The following is an 18,599-nucleotide window of genomic DNA, read 5'->3' as shown; positions in this document are numbered from 1 at the left end:
TCGTGATATGCTAATTTTTTTAGATAGGAATTTTGGGTTTTCATGAGCTGTATGCCAAAATCATCAATATTAAAACAATATAAGGCTTGAACTACTTCAGTTGGTGTGTAATGAATCTAAAATATATGAAAGTCTAATGTTTATCAGTACATTACAGAAAATAATGAACTTTATCACAATATGCAAATTTTTTTAGAAGGACCTGTATATAGATATGTGATAGCAAGATAAATTGATAGATAATAGATAAAATATTTATCTATTAAATGATAGATTTGGGCTAGATAGATAGGTAACTAGATAAAATAACAGGTATATAGAAAGATAAATGGGTAGATAGATAGATAGATACCTTAACCCCTTAAGGACCGGGCTCATTTTCACCTTAAGGGCCAGGCCATTTTTTGCAAATCTGACCAATGTCACTTTATGTGGTGATAACTTTAAAACGCTTTGACTTATCCAGGCCATTCTGAGATAGTTTTTTCGTCACATATTGTGCTTCATGACACTGGTAAAATGTAAAAAAATTTTATTTTTATTTATAAAAAAAATACAAAATTTGCCCAAAATTTTGAAAAATTAGCTAATTTACAAGTTTCAATTTCTCTACTTCTAAAATACATAGTAATGCCTACAATAATAGTTATTACTTTACATTCCCAATATGTCTACTTAATGTTTGGATCATTTTGGGAATTACATTTTATTTTTTGGGGATGTTAAAAGGCTTAGAAGTTTAGAAGCAAATCTTGAATTTTTTCTTAAATTTTCAAAAACCCACTTTTTAAGGACCAGTTCAGGTCTGAAGTCACTTTGTGAGGCTTACATAATAGAAACCACCCAAAAATTACCCCATTTTAGAAACTACACGCCTCAAGGTATTCAAAACTGATTTTTACAAACTTTGTTCACCCTTTAGGTGTTCCTCAAGAATTAATGGAAAATAGAGATCCAATTTCAAAATTTCACTTTTTTGCCAGATTTTCCATTTTAATATTTTTTTTCCAATTACAAAGCAAGGGTTAACAGCCAAAAAAAAAATCAATATTTATGGCTCTGATTCTGTAGTTTACATAAACACCCCATATGTGGTCATAAACCCTGTACGGGCACACAACAGGGCGCAGAAGGAAAGGAATGCCATACGGTTTTTGGAAGGCAGATTTTGCTGGACTGGTTTTTTGACACCATGTCCCATTTGAAGCCCCCCTGATGCACCCCTAGAGTAGAAACTCCAAAAAATTGACCCTATTTTAGAAACTGGATAGGGTGGCAGTTTTGTTGGTACTAGTTTAAGGTACATATGAGGCAAGGTAACAAGAAATAGCTGTTTTGGCACCGTTTTTAATTTTTTGTTATTTACAACATTCATTTGACAGGTTAGATCATGTGGTATTTTTTATAGACCAGGTTGTCACAGACACGGCGATACCTAATATGTATACAATTTTTTTTATTTATGTAAGTTTTACACAATGATTTCATTTTTTAAACAAAAAAAAAAATCATGTTTTAGTGTCTCCATAGTCTGAGAGCCATAGTTTTCAGTTTTTGGGCGATTAATCTGGGTAGGGTATGATTTTTGTGGGATTAAATGACGGTTTGATTGGCATTATTTTGGGGTGCGTATGACTTTTTGATTGCTTGCTATTACACTTTTTGTGATGTAAGGTGACAAAAAATAGCTTTTTTACACCTTTTTTTTACGGTTTTCACCTGAGGGGTTAGGTCATGTGTTTTTTTTTTTTTATAGAGCAGGTTATTACGGACGCTGCGATACCTAATATGTATACTTTTTTTTATTTATGTAAGTTTTACACAATTATTTCATTTTTGAAACAAAAAAAATATCATGTTTTAGTGTCTACATAAAACAGTTTTTGGGCGATTGTCTTAGATAGGGGCTCATTTTTTTCGGGATGAGGTGACGGTTAGATTGATATTATTTTGGTAGGCATATGCCTTTTTGATCGCTTGCTGTTGTACTTTTTGTGATGTAAGGTGACCAAAAAATTGTTTATTTAGCACAGTTTTTATTTTTTATTTTTTACGGTGTTCATCTGAGGGGTTAGGTCATGTGATATGTTTATAGAGCCTGTTGAAACGGAACACTGTGATACCTAATATTTACCCTTTTTTTTTACTTTATTTGGGGAAAATGACGTTTTCGTTTATTTTTACTTGAATCTTTTAATTTTCGGATGGGAAAACTTTATTTCTTCAACTTTTTTTCAAAAATTAGGCAAATGGCCTGGATGTGAAGTGGTTAATGAAAGCTGTTATTATAAGGCAATTACAGATCTTTTGACAATCATTGACAGACTAACTCAGGTATACATGCATAGCTCTAATAAACTAGCAAATTAAATAAAAAAAATATTAGTTACTCTTTAATATTCAAGTAAAGACTCTAAGCTACCCTAAATCAACCCTGCTTTGATTTCCTGTTTGTTCATCAAGAGCAGTCCACTTTCAATCAGCCAGGAGACTTCACACATGGTGTGCCCTGGGAAAAAAACTACTATTCCCATATGCAGCCCCTGATCACTGTGCCTGTCCTGCCTGTCCTGGGAGTGAGGAAGATTGACCCAGCCATCCTGAGTACCGGGATAACTACTACCTCCAACATCTCTACCGCACCCATCTGCCTCTTCGTGCTCCTGATGGGATCGCTTGAGGTCTCAGTGGTCAGACAACCACATCAATCATACATTTATCATCTATCCTATAGATAGGCAATAAATAACGCTATTGGGAAAACACTTTTAACCCCTTCTTGACCATTGTACATGTACAGAGGAAGTTGGGTCTTTAAAGATGGCTTCTGCTACTATAGTCACTGGGTGCATGCTGTTTCACACAGCAGCTATCTGGGGATAATATCTGTGATCATCAAAAACATAAATCACAGACATTTAACCCCTCAGTTGCCATGGTCACATGGTCGGGGGACCACAACATCTGTGAGCTAGAAAACCTGGATGCGCACGCAACCCTGACCGTAATTCCTTCTCTTCACTGAGAATGGGGAAGGTGCTCTTTAGTGGTGACAGACTTAAGCCTGTACAAGGCCTCCAGGCCTATTACTCGTATATATTCCAATGCAGGCCTCAAGGTGGCAGCACTGCATTGAAATATGCTGAATTTTCAATTCAGTAATGGATTAAATTCCGTTACTGAATGGAAAAGACAACCTAATGATCGCAAATTGAGGAAGTAACAGGAGTCGCTAAGATCAGCAGATGATCACATTTTCAAGCACCTAGCTCCAATCTGTGGTATGTAGAAGCAGCATAAAAGATAGATTGAATGAAAAGTTTTTTGGCCACATGAAACAATCGGATCATCGTGTGTGATACATCTGCAGTACCCTAGACATGGGGGTATCTGCAAACGTTTATTACATATTGTTATATATTTTCATGGTTATGCCTTTATTTCAGCAAGAGCAGGAATGGTTGGCAATGTGTGGTAACAGGAATGGAACTTATCATGAGAGGGACATAAATCTTGAACTGAAAGACCTTGGTTTATTACTCTGGTAGATCATTACACCTTTAGGCTGAGATGCCAGAACTGTTGCCTGTCCTGGTGTCTGGGACATCAGTGATAAACTAGAAGGACAGCAAAAGGGGCACAGAGGAGAACCTCTGCATGGACAAAACATCTCATTACAAGAATGGCCGGTAGTAATCCATTCTGTACTGTAAGTGAAATTGGATGTCACATCCCAAACCTGAAGGCATTGCACTGCATCAGGCTATGAGTCAGGCTATAATGTTGCATAGCAAGATGGTGGTTGGAATGGAGGTCTATCCTGTTTAGTGATGACTCCTGTATTTGTTTCAGACTCAATGATTCCTAGACATCGCTCTGGTGAACACATGGGAAATGCCATGAAGAGGCCTTCACAAGGGAACGTCAAACCAGTCCTACTCCTGGGATTTGGTGTGGGGGTCTGGAGCCGGGCTTACAGGCTCCTTGGCACTGCGCTCCCAAAATAGCTGCTGATGAGGGCAAGCTGTCCATCAGCGGCCTCCATTCACTTACATCGGGGATGGACTTTTGCATGCACTAGGTCTAGATCCCCTGTCCATCCATAGTATAAATTAATGGAGGCTGCTGAGCGAAGGGACCGGTGACATGACCCTTAATCACTGACCATTTTGGGAGAGTAGCACCAAGAAGCAGGTAAGCGGACCTGCAAGTAAACATAAATTAGGAATATTGCTGAGGGTTTAATACTGCCTATTAGTAGCTGCAAATACTGTATGTGCTGTTCCCAACACATGTGCAGCTAGCAATAGATAGTGGTCAACCTCTATAAGGCAATGGGTGGATTTCAGTACCAAGATAGGTCATCAAATTATATATTCCTTTGAATCTTCAGACACTCTATTTTTCCTTGATTTCGGACTTGTATCCTGCTTGGATTTTAGCATTGTAATAAATTACATTACCTTTTAATATCCAGTATAACAGGAATGGATGCAACTGCTGAAACCAATAGTTTCCAACACAGGTAAAAAAATATAATTGCAGTTAATCTACTTATTTATCAATGATTCAGTATACCGTAAGTTTACTTAAGCAAAGAGTTAAGATGACCTGTGTAGTGAAGGGTTCCTCTGGAAAAAGTAACCTGCTTTAGGCTAAAATCAGACACTAAGGGGTTCAATCCAATAAAATTGTTTTATAGACAAGAAATGCATCGGACCCATGCTGTTGTTTGCTTTACATTTTACATCCCCATTATTTCCTTCAGACACAATAGTACAGTGAACCATAAACCAGTTAATACTCCTGGACTCAAATGAAGAAATACAAGGTAATGGGTAGGATAACATTAATATTCTCACTATGGTGCATGCAGCCCACAGAATGTATTCTAATCTGGTCATTGCACTTTATTGTGAATAATAAAATATATGATTGCATTGGAAGTGGTTAATAACAGGAAAATGCTGGAAAGGTTAACTTATAGGCTCAAAGCTACAATTATTCCTTTGACACTGCAGTTCTCTTCATCATCTATGGGTGAACAGGGAAATGTCTACCAGGCGCTATAGCATTACATGTAACACAGATAAAAAATATAATGTTAAAGAACCTATGCACACTATGCATATGTAACGGCACCGTTTCCGCAGACAAGGGGTTAAAATCCGTTTAGACGATATGCCCCTTTCCGAGAGACAGGCACAGCTACTGCAGAACACCAACCTCCCGAACTGGATACAAAATAGCACTCCAAGCTGGAACCTCACGGATAGCTGCCGGCAGACGAACAGGAAAAGCGTATCTGTCAGCTTACACTCCTGGCAATCAGTCTCCAACAGCATACAGGGAATCCCCCCAATAACGAGACAAGGCTCCGTCTTGAGGGTCTAGCAGTGGTCTGAAGTGCTGGCACACCCAGCCTGGTTTTTATTACAGTTTGTTGCAGATACAACATATCCCCACAATGCATCATGGTTTCCTCCCCTCTGTCCCGGAGACGACCAAAGACAATCCAATTATCTCTCAGGACAAAGGGGAGATGACCAATACACATGTGGAGACAACAGGACAGGAATCACCACCCAAACACACAATGGCACACCCCCACAGCAAACACAGACATTTAACATATCCCCAGATAGCTCAAGTCTGAGTGCATATCATTAGGTGAATGGCACTCAGAATACACAAATACAATAATATTAGCTATCTGGGTGCCCTCACATAACATACAATGTAACCGAACGCATAATAACATAAAATACAATTCTACAGACAGATTTAAGCTGTGCGGCCGGTCTGTCTTCTCCTTTACAGTTACTATGGGCCATAATCCTGAGGCAAGAGGCTTCCAAACAGTCCTCTCCAAAACCCAGTGGCGAGGTTGGTTTCGCCACACATCTCCCCCCCCCAGGGAAGACTAACCAGATACCTGACCTCACGCCGGTCGGTACCTGAGTTAGTCTGGCAACCCACCCACAACCCAATACTGGACCTGCTGAATTTCGTAGCCTGTCTCTGTCCAGTAAGTCCACCAAGGTGATGTTGGAAGCTGGTACTCCCGGTCTCTGTGTTGCTCCCTGGTTTGGAGTGGAGGTTGCTTTGTGGGCAGGGATCAGCGGTACTCAGCCCTGGTGCCAGTGCTACCACGGAAGAAGCCTGGTTGGAGCCTGGTTGTTGGAGGGGGAAACCGACTGTCTCCCCTTTGGCTAAACAGCCCTGTTGCTGGGGGACAGGACCGACTGTCCCTACCCCCTGTGCTGTGAGTGCAGAGACCACGGTCCCATCTGCACAGTTGTGGGGCTCACTGTCTCCCCCTGGTGCGTTAAGCTGCCGCTGGGGAATGGAGACTAGGCTCCCAGTTCCCAACAAATCCTGCTGGGGGACAGGACCGACTGTCTCTGCCCCCTGTAACTTCGCCTGCCGCTGGGGAATGGAGACTCGGCTCCCAATTCCCTGTACATCACACGGCCGCTGGGGAATGGAGACTAGGCTCCCAATTCCCAAAAAATCATGCTGCTGCTGGGGGGCAGGAACAACTATCTCTGCCCCCTGTAACTCAGCCTGCCGCTGGGGAGGGAGGCCGCTGCTCTCCCCTCCCTGCACTTCACACTGCCGCTGGGGAATGGAGACTAGGCTCCCAATTCCCAAGAAATCATGCTGCTGCTGGGGGACAGGAACAACTACCTCTGCCCCCTGTAACTCAGCCTGCCGCTGGGGAGGGAGGCCGTTGCTCTCCTCTCCCTGCATTTCACACTGCCTTCCCGGCATATCACTCTGCTGCTGGGGGGCAGGAACAACTACCTCTGCCCCCTGTAACTCAGCCTGCCGCTGGGGAGGGAGGCCGCTGCTCTCCTCTCCCTGCACTTCACACTGCCGCTGGGGAATGGAGACTGGGCTCCCACTGTCCCGCAACCGTAACTTCCGATGGAGGTCCACCCAACGTGGCAGCTGACCGTCACCTTCTGCCCGGTATAGTAGGGTCGTAGATACTAGATTCCTCACGAACTTCACGTATTTCTCACCTGGATTGGGACCGAAGAAGTTCAGCCGCAACCACATCATACGGTCAAATTCCTCCACAGAGTATCTGTACTCCACTGCTGGTTCCATCCTGGTGCTTTTAGGGTCACTGTACTGAGACATGCGTTGCCCTTAAATTGTAGAATCCACAGAAATGGTGTCTCCTGTAGCTGTCCTTCTGGCTGTAGGAACGATCCCGCTGCTTGCCACCAATGTAACGGCACCGTTTCAGCGGACAAGGGGTTAAGATCCGTTCAGGCGATATGCCCCTTTCCGAGATGTAGGCACAGCTACTGCAGAACACCAACCTCCCGAACTGGATACAAAATAGCACTCCAAACTGGAACCTCACAAGTAGCTGTCAGTCAGACGAACAGGAAAAGCGTATCCGTCAGCTTACACTCCTGGCAATCAGTCTCCAACAGCATACAGGGAATCCCCCAATAACGAGACAAGGCTCCGTGTTGAGGGTCAAGCAGTGATCTGAAGTGCTGGCACACCCAGCCTGGTTTTTATTACAGTTTGTTGCAGATACAACATATCCCCACAATGCATCATGGTTTCCTCCCCTCTGTCCCGGAGACGACCAAAGACAATCCAATTATCTCTCAGGACAAAGGGGAGATCACCAATACACATGTGGAGACAACAGGACAGGAATCACCACCCAAACACACAATGGCACACCCCCACAGCAAACACAGACATTTAACATATCCCCAGATATCCTCCTTTACAGTTACTATGGGCCATAATCCTGAGGCAAGAGGCTTCCAAACAGTCCTCTCCAAAACCCAGTGGCGAGGTTGGTTTCGCCACAGCATAGAAGAACTATGCATAGTTAGAGGTTATGTGGTCTTTGAATTAAGATCTTTGAAATCATGGTTGTGCATACAGGATTTCCACACTGCTGGATTGTGGAGCAACCTGATTAACCTCTTCTTGCCTCCAGTTGATAGCTGCAGCCTTAGTGGTCTTGGCTGTGGATCCATTTTGGTCCCATTTGGCTGCATCAACTTTCTATTGCAATCAGCATTCCACGATAATATTGGTCAGTTGCCCTATTTAAAAGGAGACTCTGGCCTTCCCGCCTTACCTGCCGATTAAGGTACATACTTTGTATGACACTCATCATCTGCTATTCTGCTTCTGCCTTGCTCCTTGACTTTGTTGCCTGGTACCTGTTGTTCTTCCCTTGGTTCAGATGCTTGGTCTGCTCATCTGACTAATGGTCCTTTTATATACAGTAGACAATTATGGAGATCAAGTTGTTCATAACTGATAATTGTCTGATCATCAGAGAAGGTTAGAGTTGCATTTACATGCAGTAATCCCCTCCTCTATATGAGGACTAGCGATCATTTCAGTGATCACTCATCCTCATAAAGAATCATTTGGGGTCACCAGTTAACAAACTGGTGTAAATTAGAACTGGCTTAGTTGCCCATAGCAACCAATCAGATTCCACCTTTCATGTTTTACAGCTCCTTTGGGAAATTAAAGATGGAATCTGATTGGTTGCTATGGGCAACTAAGCCATTTCTACTTTACATCAGTTTGATAAATGACCCCAATTGTTTCTGGGCAGAAGATCCCTGTTTACACTGGGATGTGTGGTACACAGAAATGATGATTTTTGCTGCCAGCTTAAACACCCAATGCACGAACGTCAGTCCAAGTGAAAGGAACTTTAATCTCCTGTTGATGACCCTTGGTCCCATTCCACATTCTGGAGTTTTCTCAGTGCACCCGCTCCCAATTAGAGACTATTCTGGAGACCAGGACCTGACCAGGAAAGTCCATACCACCTATCGAGAGGACTCTCATAGGCAGCTCATATTGCTCATTGCACCATCTCTGTACCGTGGTTAATAAGGGGTCCCAAGCAACTGATCCTTCAATATGACAATTAGTGCCTTAATAGGGCATATGGTTAGGGGTTGTCCTAATTGTTTCAACTGTTTAAATGCTGTATAATAGTAGTAGAGCTAAGATGTATGTATACTGAACATAAGTAAGATTTTGTAAATCATACCTCAAAATTGACATCACCTAAACAGCGAAATGTTAGATATGGACCAACAATCTTCAATAAATCTTCCTTACTCTCATTCTGAATTGTGAACTTTGGCAGAAGAGGATCCCATTTCTGAATAATAAAGCCAACAGTTGTCCCAGGAGGAGCTTGTACTTCGAGCTAAAAAGAAAAAAGTTCAATTAGCCATATTGCAAAATGATGTCTGAATTAATTTACAACAGTAACTTTCAATACCCTTGACAGTACCAGGGGCTTTCACTTGTCAAAGCAAACCCATTCAGAAATATCTGTCCTCAGCAATGTGTCCATTATAAAACAAAGAAGGCTGTAATTTCCTCTATGTGTGTCAAAAACCATCACAAATGTAGCAAAGTGTTTAATTGTGCACAAAAATGCATTACTGAAAGCTCCATGCATCTAAATGGAAAGCGCTATGGTGAGTAGTTGTGTACATGCTGTATATAGTATATACATGTATTTACTTCTTTAGTTTAAGAACATTTCATTATTCAAACAAAATCCATATACAGTATATATATATATATATATATATATACAGTATATATATATATATATATATATATATATATATACTTCCTAACAGTGTCGTAACTAGAATGACAAATTTTTGAATGGAACCCAGTCCCCAAGCAACTTATTCGCAACCCCCTCCTCCCGTACATCCCCCACTCCTGTGGCTAGTCAAAATAGCTCATTTAGACCAGGCAGCTGTTTCGTCCGTTTCCTACAATGTCTCTGTAAATAATGTAATTTTATAATACTGTTGAGGGGGCTCTGACAATACAATCTTTTTCTCCTCCTCCTGGGTGGGCCCCTTTTTTTTTTTTTTTTTTTTTTTTTTTTAATATTTCTTTATTGTTATACAAAACACATTAAATATACAGTATCAGACCGTCCAACGGGTCATTACAATAATCATTCAAATTAACTTTTTAGCCCTACCGCCCCCCCAGCCCCCCCCCCCACCCAAGCTCACCACTATTTATAATAACAGTATAAGGTACTATATATAATAACAATATTCCATTCTTAATCTATACATACCCAAGTATTTTTATTCCCCAGTTTCCCACCCTCCCGCCTCCCCTAGGGGGGAGGGGGGGGGGGAGGGGGAGATGTGCGATACACAAAAAAAAAAAAAAAAAAAAAAAAAGCAACCTATCTATCCAGCCCTAAAGTAGCCAACTCTTCCATATTTCATCCGTAGTTTTTCCTTTTCTACTATGGCCCTCCATCACCCGTTCTTCTTTAATCATGTCCTCTACTGCTTTCCTCCACTGCCGAACTGTTGGAGGGTCAACCCCTACCCATTTCTTGAGTATTAAGAGTCTAGCTTGAAATAAAACCTTACTAAGAACCATACTCATATCTCTATTTAAACCCAGTTGTTCGGTTGCCCCCAAAATACACGTCATCGGGTCCTCTGATATTTGAACCTTCAAAATTTGATATATAGTATCTGTTATTTCTGTCCAATATCTAAACAATCTGGGACATCTCCAGAAGCAATGCATTAAGTCAGCTCTCTCTCGCCCACATTTTACACAATCATCCGAGGGTCTAACGCCCATTCTTTTCAATATCCATGGGGATCTATGCAACCTATGAACCACAAAAAATTGTGAAATCTTATGTGATCCCCTGTTTGAGACTCGAGAATAGTTCTTTAATGCATCGTTCCATTTTTTTTCCGAAAAAAATTCCAGTTCATTCTCCCATTTTTTCCTAGCTAGTATTGTAACCCGTTTCTTTTTTCCGCCCATCAATATCTTATATCTTTTTGCCGTTATTCCTCTTCTTTCACCCAGATTAGTAAATTTGTGTAATATCTCAGATCTTTCCATCTTATATTTATCCTCTTGCATAACTGACCTCAATGCATTCCTAAGCTGAAAGTATTTGTATATGTCCTTATGCGGTATACCAAACTCTCTAACCATTGTATTAAAGTCTTTCAATTTACCCTCCTCGAATATCTGGTTTAAGTATTTCATCCCATTTTTCTCCCAGTCAATATACATTTTAATCCCCTGCAGTTCCTTAAGGTTAATATTTTTCCATATAGGTGTGTATTGCAAAAACCCTTTAATCTCCAGTGTTTTTTTAATCTCTACCCATATATATTCCATTAAATTTAGAACTCTATTTCCTGTATTTTTTCCTGCCAGTGTACCCGATTCCAACACCTCTAAAAAGTTCCATTCTTCTTTCCATCCCAGTCTATTTACTACCTGACTACCCACCAGCCCATCCAAGCTACTCTTTATTTGACCATATTGTGTAATTATATAATAGAAAAACCAATTCGGAACTGCGAGTCCACCTTCTCTCACTGGGAGTTGAAGTATCTCTCTCTTTATTCTGGGAATCTTACCTTTCCAAAGAAAATCTCCCATTAACCTATCGAGCAGTCTAAAGGTATCCTGCGACAACCTGACTGGGGCATTTTGAAGGACATATAGTATTTTGGGGAGAAAAACCATTTTTATTAGGTTTACCCGACCCTGTATTGAAATTGGTAATCTACGCCAGACATGTATTTTGGCCCTAAGTTCTTTTATTAGGGGAAGTACATTTAATTTTTCATATTCTCCTATGTTTCCGGAAATTTGTATCCCCAAATATTTAAAGTTTTCTTGTTTTCCCAACACCTGCACCTTTAAGAACCCCTGTGGTTGTGCATCTCCCAACATCAACATATATGATTTCCCCCAATTAATATTCAAACCAGAAAAACAACCAAACTTGTCTATTATATCTATAACTCTATCAAACTGGTCTCCAGTATTGTGCATAAATAACAGAATATCATCCGCATACATTAACAATTTTTCTTCCCCTCCATCATAGTGAAAGCCTTTAATTTCCCTATCGTTTCTTATTATACTTGCCATAGGTTCAATCGCAATGGCGAATAATAGTGGAGAGAGAGGGCATCCCTGCCTAGTGCCCCGATATAGGGCAAGGGGCAGGGACAAGCTCCCATCCACCATCACTCTGGCCCGCGGATCCTGATATATTAACTGTATCCATCTTATAAATCCTTCCCCTATACCGACCCTTTTTAATACTGCCCATAAATATTCCCATTCAATACAGTCAAATGCCTTTTGGGCATCCAGTGATAATACGGCTTTCTCCCCCGCTTCTATTCTGTTAGCTTCGATATTTAAATACAACCTTCTTATATTTGAGTATATCGTTCTGCCCGTTATAAAACCTGTTTGATCTATGTTTATTATACCCTTAATCACCCTTGAAAGTCTATCGGCCAAGACTTTTGCCAAAATTTTAACATCAGTATTTAAAAGAGATATTGGCCTATATGATCCCGGGTCTAGTTGTTCTTTGCCCTTTTTTGGAATTAGTGTTATAATTGCCTCTTTCATAGAGTCTGGTAAGTCCCCAATTTTTTTAGCCTCATCCAATGTTGTTTTTAGTTCTGGTACTAACACCTGGGAGAAGGTTTTATAAATTTCAAAAGGGAGCCCGTCACTTCCTGGTGCCTTTTCAGATTTTACTTGCCCCAGGGCTTTATTTATTTCTACAATTGATATTTCTTTTTCTAGAAATATTTTTTGGGCCTGGGATATCTCCCTAAGAGGGATCTGATCTAAGTACAAGTCTAATTCTTGTTTTGAGTATTGTACCCTAGACTTGTATACCTCCTGGAAATATTTTACAAACACTTCTTTAACTCCTTCTGGTGTGTTAATTGTCTCACCCCTTTTATCTTTAATCGCCCCTATCCAGGCTTTCTCTCTTTGATTTCTTGCTATATTTGCCAAAATTTTACCAACTTTTTCTCCCTCTGTGGCCAGCCGGATCCCTTGAAACCTTAATTCTTTCCTACTTCTCTCCATATAATATGCCTTTAACTTTTCCTGTTCTTCCTCCCATATTTTCTTATTATCATCAGTAGGATCTCTCATACATGTTGTTGCTAATTCCTGAACTTTTTTTTCCAGAGCAATCCCCTTTTCCCTGGTAATTTTTTTTAAGTAATTCACTTTTTTACTAAGCAATCCTCTTAGATATGCTTTAGCCGTATCCCAAACAATTAACTTACTTGCAGAATAATTATTCTCCCTAAAAAATTTTTTTAATTCTTCCATTATACTTTCTTTGTCTGGGATCATTGGTAACCAATGGGAGTTAAACTTAAACGGTAATAAGGCCTTCTTTTTATTCAAATCTAGTTCCATTACTACGGCATTATGATCTGATAAAGCCATGGGGAGATACTTTATTTTGATCCTATCATAGAACATCAAATTTTTATTTCCCAGGGCCATATCTATTCTAGACCAGGTTTGGTGTGTTTTGGAGTAGCAGGAATACCTATTTTCATCCGGGTTCTGGAGACGCCAAACGTCAATCCAGTTAAATTCATGGGCTAATTTATAAAAATCTACTTTTTGTGTTCTTCCCCCTCTGCTAGAGGTTCTATCCCTGAGTGGATCCATTACTGCATTATAGTCTCCGATCGCAATCATTATAGATTCCTGTCTATCCAACATGAATCCATACAGTTGATATAAAATCTCTGACGTATACGGTGGAGGAATATAGATATTTGCAATTACCATTTTGACCCCTTCTATATTACAATATAGAAAGAGGTATCTGCCGCAGTCATCGGCCTCACACGTCAGACATTCAAATTTTATTGTATTATGGATCAAAATTGAGACCCCTCTTGAATAAGTAGTGTATACAGAATGGTAACTTTCCCCTATCCATCTCTTCTGCAACCATCTTAAAGATTCCTTATCCAAATGTGTTTCTTGTAGGCAAATGATGGCTGGCAGAAACCCCTTCATCCACTCGAGGATAGCATACCTCTTCACTCTCTCCCTTAAACCCCTCGTATTCAACGAAACAATCCTAACCATCTAGCAGAGGGGGAAGAGAAAAAAAAAAAAAAAAAAAAAAAAAAAAGGAAATCACAGCACGTCTCCCTCTCGCCACCCACACCCCCCCATCCCAGATAGCCCCCCTCCCTGCTGTCCAGCAGTCGGGGCGACTCCATAACTTAGCATACTAGCTCCCTCCCTCTCCACGTCCCCCGGCATCATAGGCCCTCCCCATCCGCCCAATCGCTAGCCTCCTCCGGAGTCTGAAAAAAAACAATCCTACCTTTATATTCCACCCTTAATTTTGCCGGAAATAGTAAACTGTACTTTAAACCTGCTTCCCTTAATCTTTTCTTAACAACAATATACTCTTTCCTGTGGGCGTTAGTATGCGCAGAATAGTCTGGAAATAGCCTTATCTTTACACCCTGTATCTGGTACTTTTCGGAGGTTCTTGCATCGGTTAATATTCTATCTCGATCCTGGCCCAGTAAACATTTGACCAATATCTGTCTAGGAGATTCTCCTGGGACCCTCTTTCTTGTAGGGACCCGATGCGCTCTTTCAATAGCAAACAGTGGAGATAGAGCACCTTCCATACAATTATCCCTTATCCATCTCTCCATATATTCGGTACAATTATGACCTTCTACGCGCTCTGGGATCCCTATACATCTTATATTAGATCTCCTTGATCTATCCTCTTGACTTATTAATTTTTGTTCCATCCTAGTATTCATTTCCTTTAACAGAACCACCTCTTTCTCCAATTTCTGTACCGAATGTGGGTGGGCCCCTTTTGAGTTCGGGCCCCAAAGCAGGCACTTCCCCTGCTTCCCCATAGCTACGCCCCTGCTTCCTGACAATGTGATAAAAACAATTAAAAAGGAAAGTTGCAGGAGTGAAATTATAGGGGGCCTGAATCATAGGTGTGAGACTGCCCCAAATGAGGAGAAAACCGAAGATAACAATTTTTCATCTAAAATCGATTTTAGGAAACATTCTTTCCTGTATATTTACTTGTATATAAAGTGCAAGTGCTTCCAAAAATTACAAGGAACCGGCACTACAATACACCCTTTGTTACACATAAAGGAGGGCATCATACACAGCCTTGAAAAACTATGGCCTGCTGGTGACCTTCAAAAACATTTTGAGCAAGGGCCTGCTGATCTGACCATCTAAAACATTATGGGTGATGGCCTGCTGCCGCTTTGGTGACTCTAGATAACCTGGGGCCGAACGTACGTCCCCTTGACAGCGACGATCCATTCGGATGTCTGGCCTGATGTTATTGTCAGCGCAAACCATGGTGACTACAGGTAATGGGGAATCAGGGTTTGATTCCGGAGAGTGAGCCTGAGAAAAAGCTAAAGCTACCACATCCAAGCAAAGTAGCATGCATGCAAATTACCTATTAGGTATAATTAGGTGAGGGCCTGCAGGTGATGTGACCCTGTAAAAGATTTCAGGTGCAGAAGCGCAGGTGAGCTGACCCTATAAAATATTTTAGGTGCAGGCCTGCTGGTGAGCTGACCCTGTAAAAAATTATATGCGAGGGCCTGCAGGTGAGCTGACCCTGTAAAATATTATATGCGAGGGCCTGCTGGTGAGCTGACCCTGTAAAAGATTTTAGATGCGGGCCTGCTGGTGAGCTGACCCTGTAAAAGATTTTAGGTGTGAGCTTGCTGGTGAGCTGACCCTCTAAAAGGTTGTAGTTGAGGGCCTGCAGGTGAGTTGATCCTTTAAAACATTATATGCGAGAGCCTGAAGGGGAGCTGACCCTGTAAAAGATTTGAGGTGCGAGCCTGCTGGTAGTTGACCCTGTAAAAGATTTTAGGTGTGGGCCTGCTGGTGAGCTAACCCTGTAAAAGATTGTAGGTGAAGGCCTGCTGGTGAGCTGACCCTGTAAAACATTATATGCAAGGGCTTGCTGGAGAGCTGACCCTCTAAAAAATTATATGCGAGGGCCTGCTGGTGAGCTGACCCTGTAAAAAATTATATGTGACGGCCTGCTGGTGAGCTGACCCTCTAAAAATTTATATGCGAGTGCCTGCTGGTGAGCTGACCCTCTAAAAAATTATATGCGAGGGCCTGCTGGTGAGCTGACCCTCTAAAAAATTACATGCGAGGGCCTGCTGGTGAGCTGAACCTGTAAAAAATTATATGCAAAGGGCATATATGCGAGGGCATTATATGCGACGAATAAGCATGTGTTGATATGATGGAAGAGGAGAAGGAGGATGAGAAAAGGAAGATTCAACCATATACTCTTGTTTGTGGTGGAAGGGGTGCATGGGAATACAGTGTATACAGTACACTGTAAACAACACATTTAAAGTGCCTTTATGTTCATCAGCTTTCCTCTGGTGGAGTCGAGAAGTCATGGTCAATCCAGGACTTGTTCATTTTTATAAGAGTCAACCTGTCAGCATTTTTAGTTGACATGAGGATACGCTTATCTGTTATAATGTCACCAGAAGCACTAAATACCCGCTCAGACAAAACGCTGGCGGCAGCCCAGCACCTCCAAGGCATAGAGCGCCAGTTTGTGCCATGTGTCCAGCTTGGACACCAAGTAGTTGTAAGGCACTGAGGGGTCATTGAGGACGCTGACATGGTCTGCTATGTACTCCTTCACCATCTTCCAAAATGTTTCCCTCCTTGTGACACTAGGTTACGCATAAGGGTGAGGGTGCTGGTGTTATGTCATGAAACTGTACCAGGCTTTGGAGAGTGTTTCCCTGCCTCTGTTGGAACTGATGTGTGTTCCCCTTGTTTCCCCTCCTTGGTTGGCCAAGGAACTACGGATTCTGCCGCCAGCATTGTCAGATGGAAATTTTTGGAGCAATTTTTTAACAAGGATCTTCTGGTATTGCACCGTTTTGCTCATCCTCTCCACCAGAGGAATGAGAGATGAGAAGTTCTCTTTGTAGCGGGGGTCGAGAAGGGTGAACAACCAGTAATCCATGTCGTCTAAAATGCATATAACGAGCAGATCGCCGGAAAGGCAGCCTAACATGAAGTCAGCCATGTGTGCCAGGGTAACAACAGGCAAGACTTCGCGGTCGCCATCAGCAGGATCACTCTCAATCTCCTCATCCTCTTCCTCCTCTTCTGCCTAACCTAGCTGAACAGATGGAATTAAACTTCCATGGGTACTACCATCTGTAGCGGAGGCAACTAACTCCTGCTCCTCCTCCTCTTCATCGTCCAATTCGAGCATAGAAGACGAACTGAGGGTGGTCTGGTTACCACCCTGTGTAAAGTCTTCCCCTATTGCCACCTCTTACACATGCTAAGCGTTGTCCTTAATTGTGAGCAGCGAGCACAGACAGAAGTGGGATGGTTACACTGATAATAGTGTTATCACCGCTCATCATCTGTGTTGATTCCTCAAAGTTTCTTAAAACATCACAGAGGTCAGACATCTATGCCCACTCCTCGCTTGTGAATAGTGGAAGCTGACTGGAAAGGCAACAAACATGTCGCAGCTGGTATTCCACTACTGCCCTCTGCTGCTCACAAACCATGGCTAACATGTGGAATGTCGAGTTCCAGTGCGTGCTCACGTCGCACAACAGCTGGTGAGCTGGCAATTTCAAACGCTGCTGCAGCGTTGACAGACCGACTGAAGCTGTCGATGACTTGCGGAAATGTGCACACACACGGCGCACCTTCACCAGTAGCTCAGGCAAATTGGGGTAGATTTTGAGAAACCGCTGAACCACAAGGTTGAAAACGTGGGCTAGGCATGGGATGTGTCTGAGCTTGCTGAGCTCCACAGCCGCCACCAAGTTACGGCCATTATCAGACACAACCATGCCTGGTTCTAGGTTGAGTGGCGAGAGCCACAGCTCAGTCTGGTCTCTTATCCCCTGCCACAGCTCTGCGGCAGTGTGCTGTTTGTCCCCTAAGCATATCAGCTTTAGCGTGGCCTGTTGCCGCTACCCCACTGCAGTGCTACCTTGCTTCCAGCTACCGACTGAAGACTTACTGGTGCTGCACGCAGATAAATCTGAGGTGGAAGTGGAGGAGGAGGCGGAGGAGGAGAACTGGGGTTTGGAGATACTAACGTAGTTGCTGGCGGAAACCCTGATCGACGTAGGGCCCGCAATCCTTGGCGTCGGTAGCACCTGTGCCATCCCAGGGTTCAACTCGCTCCCGGCCTCCACAACATTCACCCAGTGTGCTGTCAGGGAAATATAGCATCCCTGGCCAAATGCATTTGTCCATGTGTCCATGGTTAAGTGGACCTACCCAGTAAGGCCTCATGCACACGACCGTTCCATTTTTTGCGGTCCGCAAATTGTAGATTCGCAAAACACGGAAGCCGCCCGTGTGCCTTCCGCAATTTGCAGAACGGAACAGGTGGCCCATTGTAGAAATACCTATTCTCGTCCGCAAAACGCACAAGAATAGGACATGTTATATTTTTTTTGCGGGGCCACAGAATGGAGTAACTTTTGCAGCACTATTGAAGTGAATGGGTCCGCACCTGAGCCGCAAAAACTGCAGCTCGGATGTGGACCAGAACAACGGTCGTGTGCATGAAGCCTAACTGCGTAGGTCAGGGCACGTGTAATGTTACGTGTTAGGGCACAGCACTCCTTGAAAAATAGTGGCGGCTGGGAACTGCGTAATGCATGACAGCCGCC

The 18,599-nt window shown here is 42.4% G+C and overlaps 1 protein-coding gene across 1 annotated transcript in view; it reads right to left on the bottom strand.

Annotated features, from left to right (window-relative positions):
- The window catches only part of LOC122935841 (phospholipid scramblase family member 5-like), a 146,731-nt gene that overhangs the window by 42,721 nt on the left and 85,411 nt on the right, over positions 1-18,599 (bottom strand). The window contains exon 5 of the mRNA XM_044291748.1: positions 9,062-9,223. Within this exon, the coding sequence (XP_044147683.1) occupies positions 9,062-9,223 (162 nt within the window). The remainder of the gene's footprint in view (positions 1-9,061; positions 9,224-18,599) is intronic.

The sequence above is a fragment of the Bufo gargarizans genome, chromosome 4, assembly GCF_014858855.1.
Source record: "Bufo gargarizans isolate SCDJY-AF-19 chromosome 4, ASM1485885v1, whole genome shotgun sequence".
NCBI lineage: Eukaryota > Metazoa > Chordata > Amphibia > Anura > Bufonidae > Bufo > Bufo gargarizans.
The sequence above is the reverse complement of the archived record's forward strand: the minus strand, read 5'-3'. Positions and strand labels throughout refer to the sequence as shown.